The sequence below is a fragment of the Lupinus angustifolius genome, chromosome LG05 (assembly GCF_001865875.1).
Source record: "Lupinus angustifolius cultivar Tanjil chromosome LG05, LupAngTanjil_v1.0, whole genome shotgun sequence".
Taxonomy (NCBI): Eukaryota; Viridiplantae; Streptophyta; class Magnoliopsida; order Fabales; family Fabaceae; genus Lupinus; species Lupinus angustifolius.
Window position 1 is genome coordinate 8,907,733 of NC_032013.1, and position 18,506 is coordinate 8,926,238.

The following is an 18,506-nucleotide window of genomic DNA, read 5'->3' on the forward strand; positions in this document are numbered from 1 at the left end:
TAAGTTCAAGAAAATATATATTTGGAGTTTTGAACATAAAAAAGATTTAGGAAGATTATTAGAACATTTCAACGGTTGAAAATGTTCATAATATATATATAAACATCATACTAAAATTTCATAAACATCTAATGGTTAGATCTTAAGAGATGAAGAAATCAAAAGGAAAAACCATGAAGAACTACCTTGAGAGTTCTTAGAGAATGCAAAGTGAAGAAAGAGTTTGAAATGTCAATGTATTCTCTTAGCTAGGTTTTGGCTCCTTAAAGAGAGAAATCAGATTTGGGGGGCAAAAGTCAGTGGTTTTTCAAAAAGTAGTTTGTGTAAGAGATAGGTGAGTGATTTTAGAAATTTTGTGTAAGAGGATATGTACTTTTGTTTGTTTAAAAAACAAGCCTCTTACATGAAAGTGATGTGACATTTTCGATAGTATTATTGGCTAATAATCGATCGGATATTAAAAATCTCTCGATTTCGGTTTACGGTCGAACTTCGAAACACAAAATTCAGAGTGGAAAATATTTAGAAATGTGTTATGGATGAACTTGATGTCTATCTTGACTCGAAATAATATTTCAAAGCCAATGGCACCATCAGAATTCGATTCCGAGTTATGGAACTCAAAAACACATTATTGGGCCGAATTCAGGCGTATTTGGGCCCGACAGCAGCTCGAAAACCTTTCGTCACATAAAAATGATTTGGGCCCGACAGCAGTTGGAAATTTTATAGTATGGTAATGATTCGAGTCATTTCTAACTTCTCTGAAAACGGGAAGAATGTATATGACTAACACCGTCTCCAAGCTATTAGTTCCATCGAATTAGAATAAACATATATTATAAATATTTTCAAATCAATAAAAATCAACTTCACCGAATCTATCGATATTTTCCAGATTAACAATAATTCGACTATTTCAAAAATCTCTTTGAGATTTGATGTGGTGTAAACATTAGTTTATGTTGCTTCATCAGTTTCAAAGATGACAAAAAATTAAACTATTTCAAAAATCGCTTTGAGATTTGATGCAGTGCGGATATTAGTTTCTATTGTTTCATCTTTTCTCGAAGCAAATAAAATTCTACTTATATTTATAAACCAAACGAATCAAACCAACCAATTTTCAAACTAGAACTACGTAGTCTTGATTTCCTTATTACACTTAGGGATACGTATGAGCAAGATGAACTATTGTGAGAAACAAAAATAAAAATAAAATATTTTGCTTTAGTAATTGAATTTTCATTAATTTGCTTAAGGGTATAAACGTCCATGTGATTAGCGAGAGACCATTTTAATACGAGCGAACATGATGCTAATACTTTACTCGATCCGTAATCGACTCCTGAGCTCAGAATCTCTGTTGAAAGGCCATAATCATTTGAATTCGGGCATAAAGAAAGTTTTCTACATTTTAATCGCAAACACATAATGGCGACTCCAAATCAAATGAGAGAGATAGAAATTGAGTTCGCCTCTTCCTAAGTCGTAGAGTCGGTCTTCCAACCGAAAATTGGGTCGCGACACTAGCTTCATAAGTATCCACATATTTATAAATTTATTTTTAATTAAATATCTTTTATATATATCTTTCATAAGTATCCACATATCTTTTATATATATCTTTCATAAGTATCCACATATTTTTTAAATTTAAAAACATGCTGAGTACCTGCAGATACTCATTATTCGTACGAGTGACCGTAAATATTATGGATATGAATATAAGCAGTACACATGTGTTTATTCCACCCCATCACCATCCATATGGAAGAGAGAAAGGAGTTTGAAATGAGGTTGGGGGTTGCAACTGAGAAACATAAATGTAATAGTTGGGTAACAAAGAATAAAGGCATTAAATGAACTTAATGAGTGGAGTAAAAGTAAAGTTGGTAAAACGGGTTACTCAATACAATTGGGGCATCCTGCCTCATGCTTCTGTCAACCTCGAGTCGGCTCATTACCGACTTAGTTTGATGTTGATCTAAAAATGGAATGTGAAGTTTTGCCCAAAAAACACTCAATTATTGGGCTTTCATAGTGCCAAACTCAGCCCAATAAAACCCCATCACAACAGGCTCCAGCCCAAAAAACACTCAATTCTTGGGCTTTCATAGTGCCAAACTCAGCCCAATAAAACCCCATCACAACAGGCTCCAGCCCAATCATTCTTCACCAAAACCCATAAGAAACAAAAAAACCGAACCCCACTCATTTTTAACACAGCACTCTGCACGCCTGTTACAAAAGCAAATCAACTTCACCGGAGCCCCGAAATTCATGACCGGCGGCGAACTCAATCGCCGGAAAAAGCTCTATCCATCGACACACCTCGTCGGAATCTATGAAACTTAAACCCTTCCGTCTTCTTTCCCTTTGCTTCATTACAAAACCAATTCCATCTATATTTCATTTTTCTCCAGAGAGATGTTTCCCATTCTCTACTTCACTCACTCCCAAAAGTTCTAGATTACCAAACTACTTCGACGACGTCGTTTCAGATAGCAGCGCCGTTTACAGCCACACCCTCAAATTTCAGCGTCCAGCGATTATTCAGTGGAGTCGAAAACTGGAGAATAGTGCTAGCTTCATTGGAACAATTATGCGTGAACCGGAGATTGTTATTTCAAAGTCTGGAAATTTTGGAGTTTACACTGTGCTCAAGGTTCAAAGATCCAATGAACCTAATAGCTCATCCTTCAGGTGCGTTTTTTTGCTTTTGGAAAGATTCACTTTTTTGTTGTAAGAGAATAAGAAAACTATATTTATGGTTTGGCTTAATTATAATCTTAAAAGGGTATCAGAGTTTTTCGTATAATTCATATATAAACCTGAGGGTCCGTTTGCTAAGTGAGTTGGAGTCCTATATAAACCCGAGGGTCAGTTTCCGAGTTGGTTTCCTATATAAACCTGAGGGTCCGTTTGCGAGTTTGGTTCCTATATAAATTGAGGATCCATTTACGAGTTGACTCTTGGAAGAGAAGGTATGTAATTTAGTATCTGGTGTAAGAAGGACCTTGAACTCTTTTTCGGATGCAAAATGGTCATTTGTCATCATAAACATTAAAAATTGGATAGAGGAAAGCAAATTTCATGGTATTTTTTGATGCATTTTCTGAATTTCAGGGTTAAATAGCACATATTTAAAGTTCAGGAAGTGTTTTCCAGTGGTGAAGGATTATTTTGTACCAGTGTTCAAGGTCCCTCTTATACAATTTCGAAGTTGAAGGACTACATTGCATATCTTGCAATATTTAGGATTTGCGAGTTGAGATTCGGAGGGATAGGTTTGAGAGTCATGAAATACACTTGTGAGATGACTTTGAAGCCTTCCTTTTCCCTTTCTTCCTCTCCTAAATCCAACTTGCAAATAGACCCTTGGAGATTTTTTGGGGTTTTCCCTTTATAAAACGTGCACATGTCATGTTTCGTCCTGTTTTGATATATCTACCAAACAAGCAATACCTGAGGGATAAATGTAATGAAAACATAAAAAAATCAGAGAGTAATTATAACTATAGTATGAACCTGAAAAGAGGTTGGTATACAATCTGGTGTTGAATGTGGTTAAGCTATACTCTAAGAGAACTCATCATCATTTTTCACTTGTTTTTTTTTTTGTTGGTAAAATCACAAAATTTATATTGCTTTGGTATGGAGTTTGTAATCTGAGTATTTTGCTCCACACTTTGTTAGCAGGGTGGTTCTGATGATGCAGAACCAAATGGCAGAACTTGCTTTGGAACACTTGAAACTGAATGATTTTATTTATGTTTCGGGTCGTTTGGGTTCTTACACTAGACCTGATGCCACTGGAAACCTCATAATGAACTATAAGGTCAATTTTTTGTGTCTTTAAGTTGAACGATTTATTTGGAGCTTCTTGTTTGAATGGTACTCTCCTCAATATTTTATTCTTGTATGGTGGGGTGAAAGTTGAAATGTGTTTACATGGTATATGACTGCTTATACCATGCAACCAATTTATGGTTGATGGACCTAATGTCTTGTTCGAGGAGCTCGCCGTGACTTTTGTTCTGTATCTCACTACTCTCATCTGGGTGACTCGGTGACTCAATTTATCGATTCCATATGAATTCTTGAAATTTAAAATTTCAGATATGTGGCATTTCTTTTCCTTTATTCACATTTTTTTGTTAAAACATTTTTATTCCTCATGCACCACATTATGATTATCAGTTAATTAATTTTACAAGTCTGTTTTCTTGGTTTAGCTTTTATGGTCTTTTTAATAAGTCTTCTTGATATCATTTAGATAGTGTTATCCTCTTGCACAAGACATTTTCTATTCCCTATCATATGCATAGTTACATTCACTAATATTTCAAAATGTTATTATTTTGCCTATTGGTTCATTATGTTGAGTTTGGCTTAATTTTATGTCCATGCATGTAAAAACCTGTCCTTCCAGATCAATTAATGACATTCTCACAAATCGTCATTTATCCGTACACCTTTTTTCTACGCATCATGTGTTGTTACTCTCTCTTGTAGTGTGTATAAAAAATTGGCATTTATCTCTACAGCTACTTGTGAAGGAGTTAAATTTTGTTGCTCAAGACATAGCACACAAGAAATTAGAATCTACTGAAGGTACTTTGTGGCAGTTTTTTTTCTTTAGTTATCCTTCTTGTTTGGAAATACTCAACTTTTGCTCAAGCAGTTGATGTTCTGTCAAATTCGATTTGATGAACATAAGTTGCTATCACTAGCATTTTTAGACAAATATCATGATTAGATGAGTAGTGAAGTTGTGTTATGCATTTCAAGACATAGAAGTCCAGCTATCTATAATTTGGATGGACAAATGTATTGCTCTCTCATTCATATTTCTTTTTTTACAGTATTACACCAAGGAACAGACTTATATGTCGTTCTTGATTGCGTTGGTCTAGAATTTATATGACTGCTTCCTTGATCTTAAACTTATTTATTTTCATACTTGCATATTTTTTACCTGTGGTTTTTTGTGTTCTCATTCTTCTCATCTTAAAACGAATATAGCTGAAGTTGCCATCCAAAATAATCAAAACCGGATTTACCTTTGGCAAGCGTTTTTTGTGAATCCGAATGAGTGGTGGGATCAGAGAAAGCGCAAGTTGAATCCAAAGCAACCTGACTTTAAGCACAAGGATACAGGTGAAGTGCTGTGGATGAGTAAATATGATCCTCCATGGGTTAAAAAACAACTCCAATTGCTTGATTCAAAAATTGCAGAAGCAGGACCTATAGGTCGCAAATCTCGTGTCACCACTTGGGTTTATGACGAGTAGCCGGAAGCAATAAAGAAGACAACTATGGTATGGGAAACTTGTTCTCAATAGCTTTGTACGTATGATTGCCATTTGAAGTGAAATTTACAGCATAGTGAGCTTGCTTATAGTTATATAAGGGAATCATATATTGATGATAGTGTCCCTATTCTATAGGCAACACATCTCAGCTGCTTGATAATTACCCACTAGTCAAGTCTTAAATATGTTCTTAGTCCATGTACAGTTGGGGTCTTTTGATTTTCGTCACTGTAGAAAAATTGGGTTCAAGTCCCTGTAAACTTAATTATTTTGATTTTAGTCTCTGCCTTTAGTTGATATTCTATTTTTCTTTTGGATTTAGTCCCTGTAATATGTCGACGTTTTAGGTTTAGCCCCTGTAATAATGTTGACCTTTTGAGTTTAGTCCCTATAATGTATGAGTTTTGAATTTGGCCCTTGTAATGTCAACAATGACTAAAATCTAAGTAAATAAGTTTACAGATACTAAAACCAAAACTTCTTTTTATAAGGACCCAAATCAAAAGGTCTTACACTAAAGATTTAAAACATTTTTAATTCTTTATAAAAAAGAAAACTTATTTTAAGTCTTACTAAAAAAAGAAAGAAATATAACTTAATCTATTGTGTTCAGATAGTTGCTCAGCAGTCACGAGCTTCAAATTCATATATACAGATGTAAGTAATGGTACTTGGTGCATAACAGTGTTGGAATATGTTAAGATTCTAATATTGGGTAGTATAACAAACTCAATGTTGTACTTAAGTCATGATATTCTTCTACCTAATAGAAGGGTCTTTTGGGTTGGGATACCCTCATGTGTTTAAGTCCTAACAAAATACTTGTGGTTTTGGAATCCTGGTACACATCCAAGAGATTTCAAACTTGCATAGAAACTTTGTTTTTCCTCATAGTTCATTATGACTAGTGTCTTCTTCTTCCTTCAATTTTCCTTTGTCAAATCAAATACCCTTATAAAAAGGGGCCTTTTGCAATGTATGATTCTTCTTTTGGTTCCATGCATGCATTAAGCTGTTGTTTTAAATAAAATGCCCGCATGACTGTTTCACTTTTCACATTATGGATCCTATGACCTGAGTGATGTTGAAGCAAATAAAACTGATCTAGAACATCAAGGTAGATATGTGAAGCCACCTAAAAATATGTTATATCTTTTGAAAAAAGAATTATCTATAATACTGAGAGGTAAATAATTGATTTTGTTTTTATATTTAAGGTTAAAAGAATCATTGTATTGCATCTAAAGGCTAACAATGTCATATGTGCAACTTTTATACAATCACAAAAGGAGCCATTTTTAGTACCGGAGAGGATCCTGATATATGTTATATGTGAACTTTTATACAAACACATACTGAAATACTACTTCACAAAAGATCAGATCATTGTCATGTTGATTTAGGCATTTAGCGATTGGTCTTTAGTGGAGATTCACAAAAGATAGCTCTTAAAAATGTGATTTTATTATGTCTACAAATTTGATTAATTGGGGTAGATCATGTGGCACAATTGAATGACAAGCTTTTTTATCATTATTATTATTATGATTATCAAGAATTCAAACCATCTCGTTACAAAATAGTTTGGCTTTATATTTCTGATGGTTACTTTGAAGGCTATTTTGGACACCCAAAATGAATGTTATGATTGTTGGGTATTCCAAGCGTCAATGAAGAAGTCTTACATTATGCAAAAATAGATGAGTTAAAGGGCATATAAGTGGATGAACTTATAGACCTAATGCCTTAAGTTTTGGGTCAAGCTCACTTTTATGCTTCTTTCACTTAGCTCATGAAAGAATGTTATATCACATGGATGAAGATCTCCAAACATGTGGTATAGAGCCGATGGTTTGACGGCTCAATGGAGTATTGAAGTGAGAAGTGATCGGTAGATTCATGAGGGATCCTTGTGTCGAAAGTCTTTCTGACGAGAGGTCAAGGCGGCGTGTTCCGTTGATGAAAGGATAAGCCAACATGGTGCAAGTATAGATAGAGAGCTGAGCTCTGGTGTACTCAATACTCGAAGGAAAACTCAAACTTGAGGTGGACATGTTGGGTATTATAAGTGTAAATGAAGAAGTCTCACATTATGCAAAAATTGATGAGTTAAAGAATATATAAGTGGATAGACTGATAGACGTAATGTATTAAGGTTTTGGGTCAAGATGTGGTGTCAAACTCACTTTTATGCTTCTTTTACTTAATCCATGGAAGAATGTTATATGTCATGGATAAAGATCTCCCAACAAGTACGGGTGCATTTTCTTTTCAACTATGAGTAAAGCCTTTATTTAAAAATCATGATGCCTTAGTGAGGTTGGCCGAACCAATCTCTTACAGTTTGTTTTAGAGTTGGATTTTGGAGGTGAAGGGAGATAAATGGAAGGCTTGTGGGTATCTAACAAGTATATTTCATGGTTTTCAAGTCTTTCATTTTCCTTCAAAATCAAACTCTCAAACTAATCCTTAGGGACTTTAGCATTTTTTATGTGCCATATGTTCTGGTACGGCGGTTAATAAAAAAGTGTTATATATAATGATGAAAGGCCCCACTGAATCATAATGTATCATATTAGGTTAAAAGTTAAATATTTGATTCTTAAAAGTGACATTTGTTAAGAAAGTTAGTCATACATCATGGAAGAGGTTAGTTCTCCGATGAGAGATAACCTACTATCTACCGAAAAGTATGTACTATTTATATGTATAACTAGAATTTAACATTTAAACTGATAATATTTTTATCATTCATTTACTTTTTATCCTTTATTTCTACGTACACGAAAGGTAATAAAAAAATTGAAACAAGAGTTGATTGGTTGTTAATATAACATTATTGCTTCTTTCTATATTCTGAAAGAATATGCTTCTTTGTTGAGAGAAAAAGCACCAAGGAACTTTTTCTTTAGCAAAGAATATGAAGTACATGCCAATATATATTAATTTGTAATGATGGCTTCTCATACTTGTGAAGGTATGATTTCTCGTCTCTTTAATATTATTTTGGTCACTAACATACAAAAACACATTTGTTTAAACAAAGACCACCCATATGTTGTCCTTTAATACAATAAACCAAGCTGCCAAGGTGAAGTTCTGATTTTCTGATACCTTAATATTTAGTGTACATCCAATAAGACTCAACAAACTTATAAATTTTTTAGTACTACCAAGAGTATCTTCTTACCTTGTTAGGAAGGAAGTGATCTTTTTTAGGATGTGTGGCTATCTATTTCAACAAATATTGTTCTTAAGAATCAAACTCTTGACATCTCGATTATTAAGGAAATTTAGTGAGGTTTTATATCACTTGACTAACAGGTACACATTTGTTACCTCACAGTGTGTGTCACTTCATATGTCATGGACTTGTAATTGGTCAAAAAAATAATTAATAATTAAATTTTAACTTATATATATTTTTCTGACCAATCACAAGCCCATGACACATAGAGTGACACAAACTATGGGACAACATAGCAAATGTCTCCCTTGACTAACACTTAGTTAGTAAGCATTTGTATGTATGAAAAAGATTTTGCTTGTATACAAACAAAACTCACTTTATTGATTTTTTTGTCTGCAAAGAAAATTGGTCTTTTATGGCATATGACAATTATATGTTGCCCGAACTTATTATGGAAAATGAAATCTCTCTATTAACTATAGCTGCATTCCTATGAATTCATTTTGGAAATGTATCTCTCTTTTCTGTAGGTGTAAGGGAATTCCACCAAGGACAATTTAAGCAAACCACTCAATTTTCAGACTAAGTCACTGTTCATCAACGTGAACTTGTAACATTTCAGCTAGTTTATAATTTGTTGGCTGAATCAATAAGCTACTAGAGCCATAAACAAAAATGGAGGGGGCTTGCAACTTTTAAAAATGAGTTTGTAGTATTTGAAAGTTAATTTTCAAAAAGTTGCTTGAAGTAGCTTTAAAAGTAAAAGTAATTTTTAATACTTCACTTATCAATTTTACCCTTCAAAATTTTAAAAATTACATTAGTTATGTTTAACTAAAAAATCATAATATTTTTGTTGTCTCACCTTATCTCTCACCATACCAATATCAAATTATAAATAAAAGATTAAAACAAAGGATTGAAGTTTTTGACTATAAATTATCTATGTATTTAATTAATCCAATTAATAATTATATAATTAGTAAATAAATAAATATTGTTTGTACATTCTAGTTAATTTTCAAATTTAAGCTAGCTACAAAAAATTAGTTTAACCGAAAAACTCTTATTTAATAAGCTATCTATCTACAAGTTCTTACCTACCTTTACCACTACGAGCTAATAATTGGTAAAAATGAATTACTCTTGAAGAAACCCGATTAGGATAGAAGTATTTGAAAAGCAGAGAAGACCATTAAGGTCAAGAGGTGAATGTGCATCACACAATTTGCTTTTTGACCCGACATGTCTGCCAGTTTAGCAAGGACTGCAATGTTTAGGTTATATCCCATGATCAACATTTGTCCACAACAATAGTCTTTTTGTCATTTTCTTTTGAGTTATGTGGTGGACTTCACCTTATCTCTAATGTAATTCTAATGCACTGTCAATTATTGCATATTTTGTGCTATCTTAGTTGGATAAATATTCATGGAAAAATAGATGCGGTGTTTCTTTTATTATCACTCTAAATTTTATTCAACATTGTACTCTCATTATTTTAATTATGGATGACAATATAACCGAATACGTGTTACCTGTTGAACGCATGGGAAAATCCTATTTTGAATAGGTTCGTATTTATTTTTCATCTCTGCTCAAGTTTGGGTTTGGGATTGATATACACACCCTAAACTCACCCCTTACTCTTATGGTTATATATAAGAGTTTTATAAAGGGAATGAAGTATCTCCTGGTATAAGGAGATAAGTTATCTCCTCCTACCAGTGAAATCATGATACGTGTCATGTTTCATCATTTTCTATAAAAATAAACAAAACAACACACATGTCACATTTTTACTGGCTGGATGAGATAAGTTATTTTCTGATATGAGGAGATATATTATTCTATGTATATAAGGGTTTTATAAAACTACTCTTATATATTTATATGTGTGTTTGGGTCGAGATCGGGCCGATGAATCTAAAAACTCAATGGGGTAAGAATGAAGTTAGCTTTTCAACCCAGAAGAATTTGAGTTTAGATTCGTGGTTAGAAAAAGTAAAATCCAACTCAATTAACATAACCCCTTTGCATAGTTTATCAAATTGGATATGGCTTTTTTGATGAAGTACTCCCTCTATTCCATAATCTTGCAAAAAAGATTTAAAAGTCAAAGAAATAAGAATTATTGTATCGCATGATATACTCATTCATTATGAATGTGTGTTAGGCATAATTTTATTTTGTTCTTTTTCACTATTAACGAGTACAATATTATCCTTCCTAATATTTAGTACGTTTTCCTGGATTACTCATTCATAGATATAATATGTCATTTTAAAGATATTTTATTTGTTATTTCAACTAGTTTGGGACACACGTTTTTATGATTTTTTATCAAGATAGAAGAGTGCAACTGCTAAGAATTAAATTTAGATTCTCACACTTTTATGTTTCACAACTTTACCAAGTAGACTTTTGTAATGAATTGTTATACTTCGTAACTAACAAATTGTTATACTTCGTAACTAACAAATTTGTTTAAAAAATAATGTAGTAAGATATATGTTGGAAATAAAAAATTACCTTCATGGCAACAAGAAAATTATGAACAAGGAATTTCAATTGAGAATGGCTGGTGTTATGATGAATAAGAGGAGGAAATGATTAAAGAAATAGTGTTTTGATGAATAAGGTTTTAGAAGAGTTTAGTGAGAAAAAAATATTTTTGGAATTATAAAAAAAAATGTAGTGCCAAATGAAAAAATAAGGTGAGTTCAAAACAAATTCCCAAATAGGTATTAATTAAATAAATTTGGTTGAGTTAGGTTGGTTAAATGTCATTTTGATGTACCAATTAAACCTAGCTGAACCAACTCACTATTGATGATGAGTTGGATAGGTCTATTGGGTGTATGTTAAAATTCACATGTATTTTACAAAAAAAAGATAAATATCCATAATTTGATTTTGGCTAAGCTCATATATATATTACATATTTTTATATATAAAAGTTATATTAGTTATATATTTATTTTTTAAAATCTAATGAACCATATGGGTGAAACTTAAAAATTATCTAAGATTCATTTTTTTCTCTTTCATCACTTTTTTCATTCACCCATTTGGTCCATTGAATTAAAGAATAAATAAGATTGAGTATAATTAATATAATTTAAATTGAGTGTAAACAGATCTTTACTCGAGACCCACATTTTTAGAAGTTTGATATTGATATTACTTTGATTTTGAGAGATAGTTAGGGACAGTGAACAATTGTGAGGGTGAGATTCTAAAAGATGAGCTAGGTTTGTTTAGATTGTGTTAGTATATTAAATGTGAGAACACCCACTAGTGAGAATTGTAGCAAAGATTCAAAGAGTAACTCTATGCTTGATTCGGTCAAATGATGTCTACTATTTTTATTTATTTATAAAACTATATCTTGTGTAGTGTTTTGGTTAGGTCTAATAAGTCTATGGCTTGAGTTGATTCCAATCAAAGTTAAACTTGAACCCACATAAAGTATAGTCGGGTCTATAATCATTTTCAAACTAATCAAATGAAATAAGGATTATATGTTTCACTTTGTATTTTCACCAAATTAGAAAGTCTCATTTCATTAAAAAGAAAAATCATAAAATAAAAATTAATATTTTTATTATTTTATAAAGTTTGATTGGTTAGGAATATGATTTTTTTTATATGAATTTGGTTGGGTTGAGTTGAATTGCTTGGGTTTCATACATGTGCACCACCCCTCACGAGTAGTCTACTCCCATTTTCATTCACCGATTCTTGGTATCATTGGTTCTATGATGTATTTAACCCATACTCTGTGTAGTAGCTTCCTAGAGTTTCCCTTTCCTTTTCATCATTTCAACTTTACAGTTGTACTATATATATATATATATGTCATTAAAAATCAAACAACAAAAAAATTATATTTCATATTCATTGAGAATGGAATAAATTAATTATAAAGAAATTAATCAACTTATTATATAGAAAATACAATAGACTTAATTCTAGCTAACTTCTCACTAACTAATCTATTTTATATATATTTTAATAATAGAAATACAAAATATAAATGAATTTAAATTAATTATTAACTTAATATAATATTAACCCAATATATCAAAATATTCATTCTATGACATTGAACTCATTCTCTTTGTGATAGCTTGCTAGAGTTCCCCTTTCCTTTTCACCATTTCAACTTTACAGCTGTAGCAAATGTATGTGACATTATTGGTACTTCCTTGATAAATTGTCTAGTCTAGGAATTTATATGATCCAATTAAGTTCAGTGAACAAGAAGAATGACGTCCTTCCTTTATAGTTTAGTGGCGAATTTTTACTTTGTTTGCAATGTCTCTTTTCATGACCCATAATGGAGCTTTACCATATAAAAGGGATGGGGATCACCTGTCCCAACTTGGTGTCCTCATTCCTGTCTCATTCCATTCATATATTGACATATGAAATTAACATATTATTTTAATAAAATAAAGATAAATTGAGGTGTTATTTTTGACTTGTTGGCAAACACTGATTGGTGTGAGATACGGGATAGGAACTTTTGTGGGACAGTTCCATATAAAAGAATCCCGTGCTTTTTCTTGGTGCCTAGCAAAAATTAATGTGCTATAATTAGTGGTGTTCACCTTCGGTTTAAATCAATTTTAGGGAAAAAGTCATCTAATGTGAAGACATAAATAACATAATGATTCAATCAGTTTGGTTGTTTTATATGAAGAAATTCGATCAAAAATTTATACGCGGTTTTAGCTCGATTTGATTCGATTTTTCAGTATAAAAATAACAAGTCTAATATATATTTATAAATGTCAAATTCACATAAAAAAAACATGTCTATTTCAAAATAATATATTTAATATGTTTTCAAAGTGTCAAATTCACATTAAAAAAATCAACCCAAACTAATGTTATTAAGTGTGATAGACACAAACATTTATTTGAACATTAATTATATCTTTTTGAACTAAAAATAAGAACGACAATAAAATCAACGTAATTTAAAAAATGTTAACTAACAAGTAAAATATAAATATAAAAATTTAACTAATAAAAAAGTGTTATCTAACAAGTAATAACACTTTTAACAATTAAAAAATATAAATTTTACAGTATCAATTGTATGATTAATTAGAATTAAAAATCAAATAATCTATATTTTTGTCTATATGTTAATATTAGTTCGGTCTTGATCGGATTGGTTTCTGAAATTGGAACAAAAAATCGATCCACATCATTTGGTTTTCTAAAAACCACTTCAATAAGATCCAAATAATTTCAGTTTTTGCGGTTTCATTTTTTTGTACTGATTTTCGGTTTCTTCTTTGGATTAGTACGGATATGAACACCATGACTATAATTAAAGGTTGTCAATGTGAAAAAATGAGTCAATTGGTAAGATAAATTATTATAGAAAAGATTATGCAACAATAAATAACTCTTATTTATTACATGACGACATAACATCATGTAACAAATCATGTCATTTAGAAATTGGACTAACCTCTATTTGATTTTCTCTCATCATTGTGATTTCTAATGGCTTCCTCCAACATACTCTAACCACCTAAAGTGTGATTATGTCATCTTTTCTATAATAGAAGTTACCCCAACTTTCTATATAGGTGTTAATTATTAGTCATATCTAATCTAATATGTCAAGTCATCCAACACAACATTTTCATATATGCTACTTTGAGTTTATTCTCTTGTTAATCTTTTACCTTCCAACATTCAATCCCATAAAAATTGTAGATTTATAGTTGTGCGATAAAATTATCCCTTGAGCTTGAGTGATGCTATTCTACCACTTATGAAATTTGTTTCACTATCCCCTTTTATCCACCCCATTTGAATCATATGACTTATATCTCTCTCAATTTCTTATCGTGTTGTATGATTGACCTAAGATACTTAAGTCTAGTGACTTGTGGTATGGTATGGTATGGTATGATCTCTCATCTTTACATATAGAGTAAGGTTTATCTACCTCTTAATAAACTTACATTTCATATATTCTATCTTATTGATTATATGAAAGTCATGTCCTTCTAAAGTTTGTCTGAACATATCTAACTTTTCATTTAGTTTCTAGATCTTGATTATCTACCCAAGATAATATGATATATAAATAGCATGCATTGTGGCACAATTTCTTGGGTATGCTCATTAAGGACATTCAAGATCAATATAATCATTGGGGCTAATGTTGACCCTCAGTATAGTCCTGTATCATTTGAAAAATCTCCTAAGACCTCATCTTGTGTTCTCACACTGGTCATGATCCCACAATACATATGGTTGCTCGAGGCAATCTGAACTTCTTTCTTCAATAGATCTTCAACACTACCTCTTTAGAAATCTTATCATATGTCTTCTCCAAATTAATGAAAAACATGTGTTAGTCCCTTTGGTCCCTTGAATATTCATCAATCATTATAGCAAGTATATCGCCTCTATCGTAGCCCCCCAAACACAAATTCAAATTTGTTTTCAATAATGTGTGTCTCTTACCTCTCTCAATTATTCATTCTCATATATTCATATTATGGCTCATTAGCTTAATCCCTATAATCTTTACAATTTTGTATATGTCATTTTGTTCTTATAAATAGGAATTTAATTGATTCTCTCTCACTACGTGACATCTTCTTAGATCTCTTAATCTCATTAAACAAATTTATGAGTCAAGTAATCATTCTCTCCCAAAACCTTAATATGTATATTATTCATTTCAACCACTATCATTTTCCATCCTTTTTCAAAGTTTCTTTCATCATCAACTATCAAATTCTATGATAAAATGTATAAAAAAGAAGATAACATCTCACCTAATAAAAATAGTATCTCATCTCTCTAATTTCAACTGGTCACATGGTAAAAAAAAGTTTAAAGAATCAACTAATGATAGCATCTCCCAAATTAAAAATATTAAAAGTAAGACATTGTAAAACCACATAAGTGCCATGAGTACGTGAACTTGTTTTTACTCAGAATATATAAGATTCACTCATACATACAACTTTTACTATTCTTGTATATTGCATACCATAAATAATAATGTTAAGAGTTCAATTTCGGTAAGTAACACTTGTTAAGAATGACAATAAAAATGATTAATTATTTACTCATAGGGTGATGTGATATCTTTGATAGTACTGCAAAATAACATAAATAGAAATTACAACCCGACATCTAATTGGAAGCATATTCTTACCTGTAGTTAGCTCACTTCCATGGGCTCGACGGGAATAATGCAAATAAATGCAATGGATTCATCATCGATGGTTCTTATAGGAAAAGCATTAAACCCAATTTAAAAGTAAGGATTGATATGCTCACAAATAAAATTAAGTTCAGGAGCCGGTTACAGATGAGGAAGGTGTTAGGCACCTCATATCGCCTATTATAAAAAGGTACCTAGGTCAAGTATGTGGATATTCATTCAAAACATTAATTTCACCCTCACATTATTGAATAAAGAGAAAGACAAAAGAAGATTTTTATTTTTTTATGTCTGACAGAGAAATAATTGCTCCTACGTATCTCTAGTTGCAATAGAGAAATCAAAGCTATGTAGTTCTTCTAGAAAAAAAAGTTGATCGGTTGATATAATTATATTTTAATTTTTAAAATAATAAAATAAAATAGTGCTATAGAGCACGAGTCTCATAGTGAACTATCACTCCATGACTTTATTAAATTATTTTGAAAATATCAAATCAAGATAATGCAACAAGGCACAAGTCACTTAGTGCATTATCTCTCCTTGATTTTTATTAAATTATTTTGAAAATATCAAGTTGAGATAACACGACAGGGCACGAGTCTCATATTGTATTATATCTCCTTGATTTTATTAAATTATTTTGAAAATATCAAATCTAGATAACACGGTGAGACACGAGTCCCATAGTGCACTATCTCTCTTTGATTTTATTAAATTATTTTTGTAAAGGTCAAATTGAGATAACGCAACAAGAAACAAGTCTCATAGTGCACTATATTTCCTTGATTTTATTAAATCATTTTGATAATATCAAATCGATATAACGCGATATGGCACGAGTCTCATAGTACAATATCTCTCCTTGATTTTATGAAAATATCAAATCGAGATAATGCGACAGGGCACGGGTCCCATTGTAAACTATCTCTACTTGATTTTATTAAATTATTTTGAAAATATCAAATCGAGATAATGAGACATGACACAAGTTCTATAGTGCACTATCTCTCCTTGATTTTTATTAAATTATTTTTAAAAATATCAAGTCGAGATAACGCAACAGGGCACGATTCCCATAGTGTACTATCTCTCATTGATTTTATTAAATTATTTTAAAAAAATCAAATCGAGATAATGCAACAAGGCACGAGTCCTATAGTGCACTATCTCTCTTTGATTTAATTAAATTATTTTTGAAAATATTAAGTTGAGGTAGCACGATATGGCACGAATCTCATAGTGCACTATCTCTCCTTGATTTTATTAAATTATTATGGAAATATCAAATCGAGATCACTCGACAAGGCACGAGTCCCATAGTGCACTATTTATCTTTAATTTTATGAAATTATTTTTGAAAATATCAAGTTGAGATAACATGACAAGGCATGAGTCCCAAAGTGCACTATATCTCCTTAATTTTATTAAATTATTATGAAAGTATTAAATCGAAATAATGCGATAGGCACGAGTCTCATAGTGCATTATCTCTTATTGATTTTATTAAATTATTTTTTAAAATTAACAGGATGAGGTACACGACAAGGCACTAGTCTTATAGTGCAATACTCATTGTTTTGGACAACATAAAATAGTACGACAAGAAACTGGTCTTATAGTATACTATTTTACATTGCTTTTATTTAATTATTATTTGTAAAAAAATTAACAAGATGAGGTAACGCGACAAGACGCTAGTCTTATAATACACAACCTCTATTTGTTTTAGACAACATAAAATAATGTGACAATGAACTAGTCCTATAATGCACTATTTTATATTGCTTTTATTAAATTACTTAAAAAATAACAAGATGATGTAACAAAATAAGGAACTAGTGCTATAATGCACTATTTTATATTGCTTTTATTAAATTACTTAAAAAATAACAAGATGATATAACAAGACAAGGAACTAGTCCTATAATACATTAGTCTGCACTACTTTAAAGATGTTATTATCGGATTACTTTCTCTTTTTATTATTACTAGCGTGTTGACAGGCATTACCGTCTCTGTCAATCCGCTTTCTTATTGTTTGTAATGTATAATCTACATGCTATAAATGTCAAATATGATAATTTATGTTAAACATTGAAATTTGTAATTAAATACTTTGATTGACACTTTTAACCTGTATCTCTTATTTTCTCCCTCTTACCTTTCCTCATCCTGTACAAAATTGTGATAAGTATAAAGAGTGAAAGAGATAATGATAAAAATGTTTTTTATATAACATGTTACACCAATTAGCTCTTTTTAGGACAAATATAATCTAGACATGAATATGACGAAGATATTTTAGTATAAATATAATCTTAATATGAATACAATAAAATGACCAATAATGTATAGCACTAAAATAAATCAAAAGTTTATAGTTGAAAATGTTACCCTGAAGTCAATGTAACACGAAACACATTAACATTTATAATACACCTATTTGCCTTGCGTTGATACTTGTTTTCCATTGAATTGTGATTTCAATCTCACAAACTCTACTATCTCTTATGTACTTGATAAGAATGAGGGGGAAATAAACTCAATTGTACTCTTGCTTTACCCCTCAAGATCATGTTTTCATTAAATTCATATATGATAAATCACCGTTGTTATTGCAACAAACATAATCTATCTTTTTGGCTTGCTCAATCTCCATATATGGACTGTTTTTTATTTTCATACATAGTTGTTGTGAATTGTTTAACCTCTAGTCATTAAGCAATAACTCATTTTTGGATAAGAGCAACAAAAGGACATGTATTGAGCATTCCCACTTAAA

General features: G+C 31.1%; 1 protein-coding gene across 3 annotated transcripts; it reads left to right on the forward strand.

Moving 5' to 3' along the window:
• On the forward strand, window positions 2,175-5,724 carry LOC109347651 (protein OSB1, mitochondrial-like). Of its 3 annotated transcripts, none has more exons than XM_019587606.1 (4): window positions 2,175-2,706; window positions 3,700-3,841; window positions 4,551-4,606; window positions 5,027-5,724. In XM_019587606.1, exons 1-4 carry the CDS (start codon window positions 2,348-2,350, stop codon window positions 5,295-5,297), a joined length of 828 nt encoding a protein of 275 aa, XP_019443151.1. In that variant the 5' UTR covers window positions 2,175-2,347; the 3' UTR covers window positions 5,298-5,724. The 3 variants fall into 3 exon arrangements, with proteins under 3 accessions (XP_019443151.1, XP_019443149.1, XP_019443150.1); XM_019587604.1 differs by having other exon boundaries at window positions 2,176-2,706; window positions 4,551-4,617; window positions 5,029-5,724; XM_019587605.1 differs by having other exon boundaries at window positions 2,176-2,706; window positions 3,703-3,841; window positions 4,551-4,617; window positions 5,029-5,724.

Coding starts and splice junctions, on each gene's coding strand:
- LOC109347651 (XM_019587604.1), top strand. CDS start 2,348: ATGAAACTTAAACCCTTCCGTCTTCTTTCCCTTTGCTTCATTACAAAA. Junction 2,707..3,699: donor CCTAATAGCTCATCCTTCAG/GTGCGTTTTTTT, acceptor ACACTTTGTTAG/CAGGGTGGTTCTGATGATGC. Junction 4,618..5,028: donor GAAATTAGAATCTACTGAAG/GTACTTTGTGGC, acceptor AAACGAATATAG/CTGAAGTTGCCATCCAAAAT.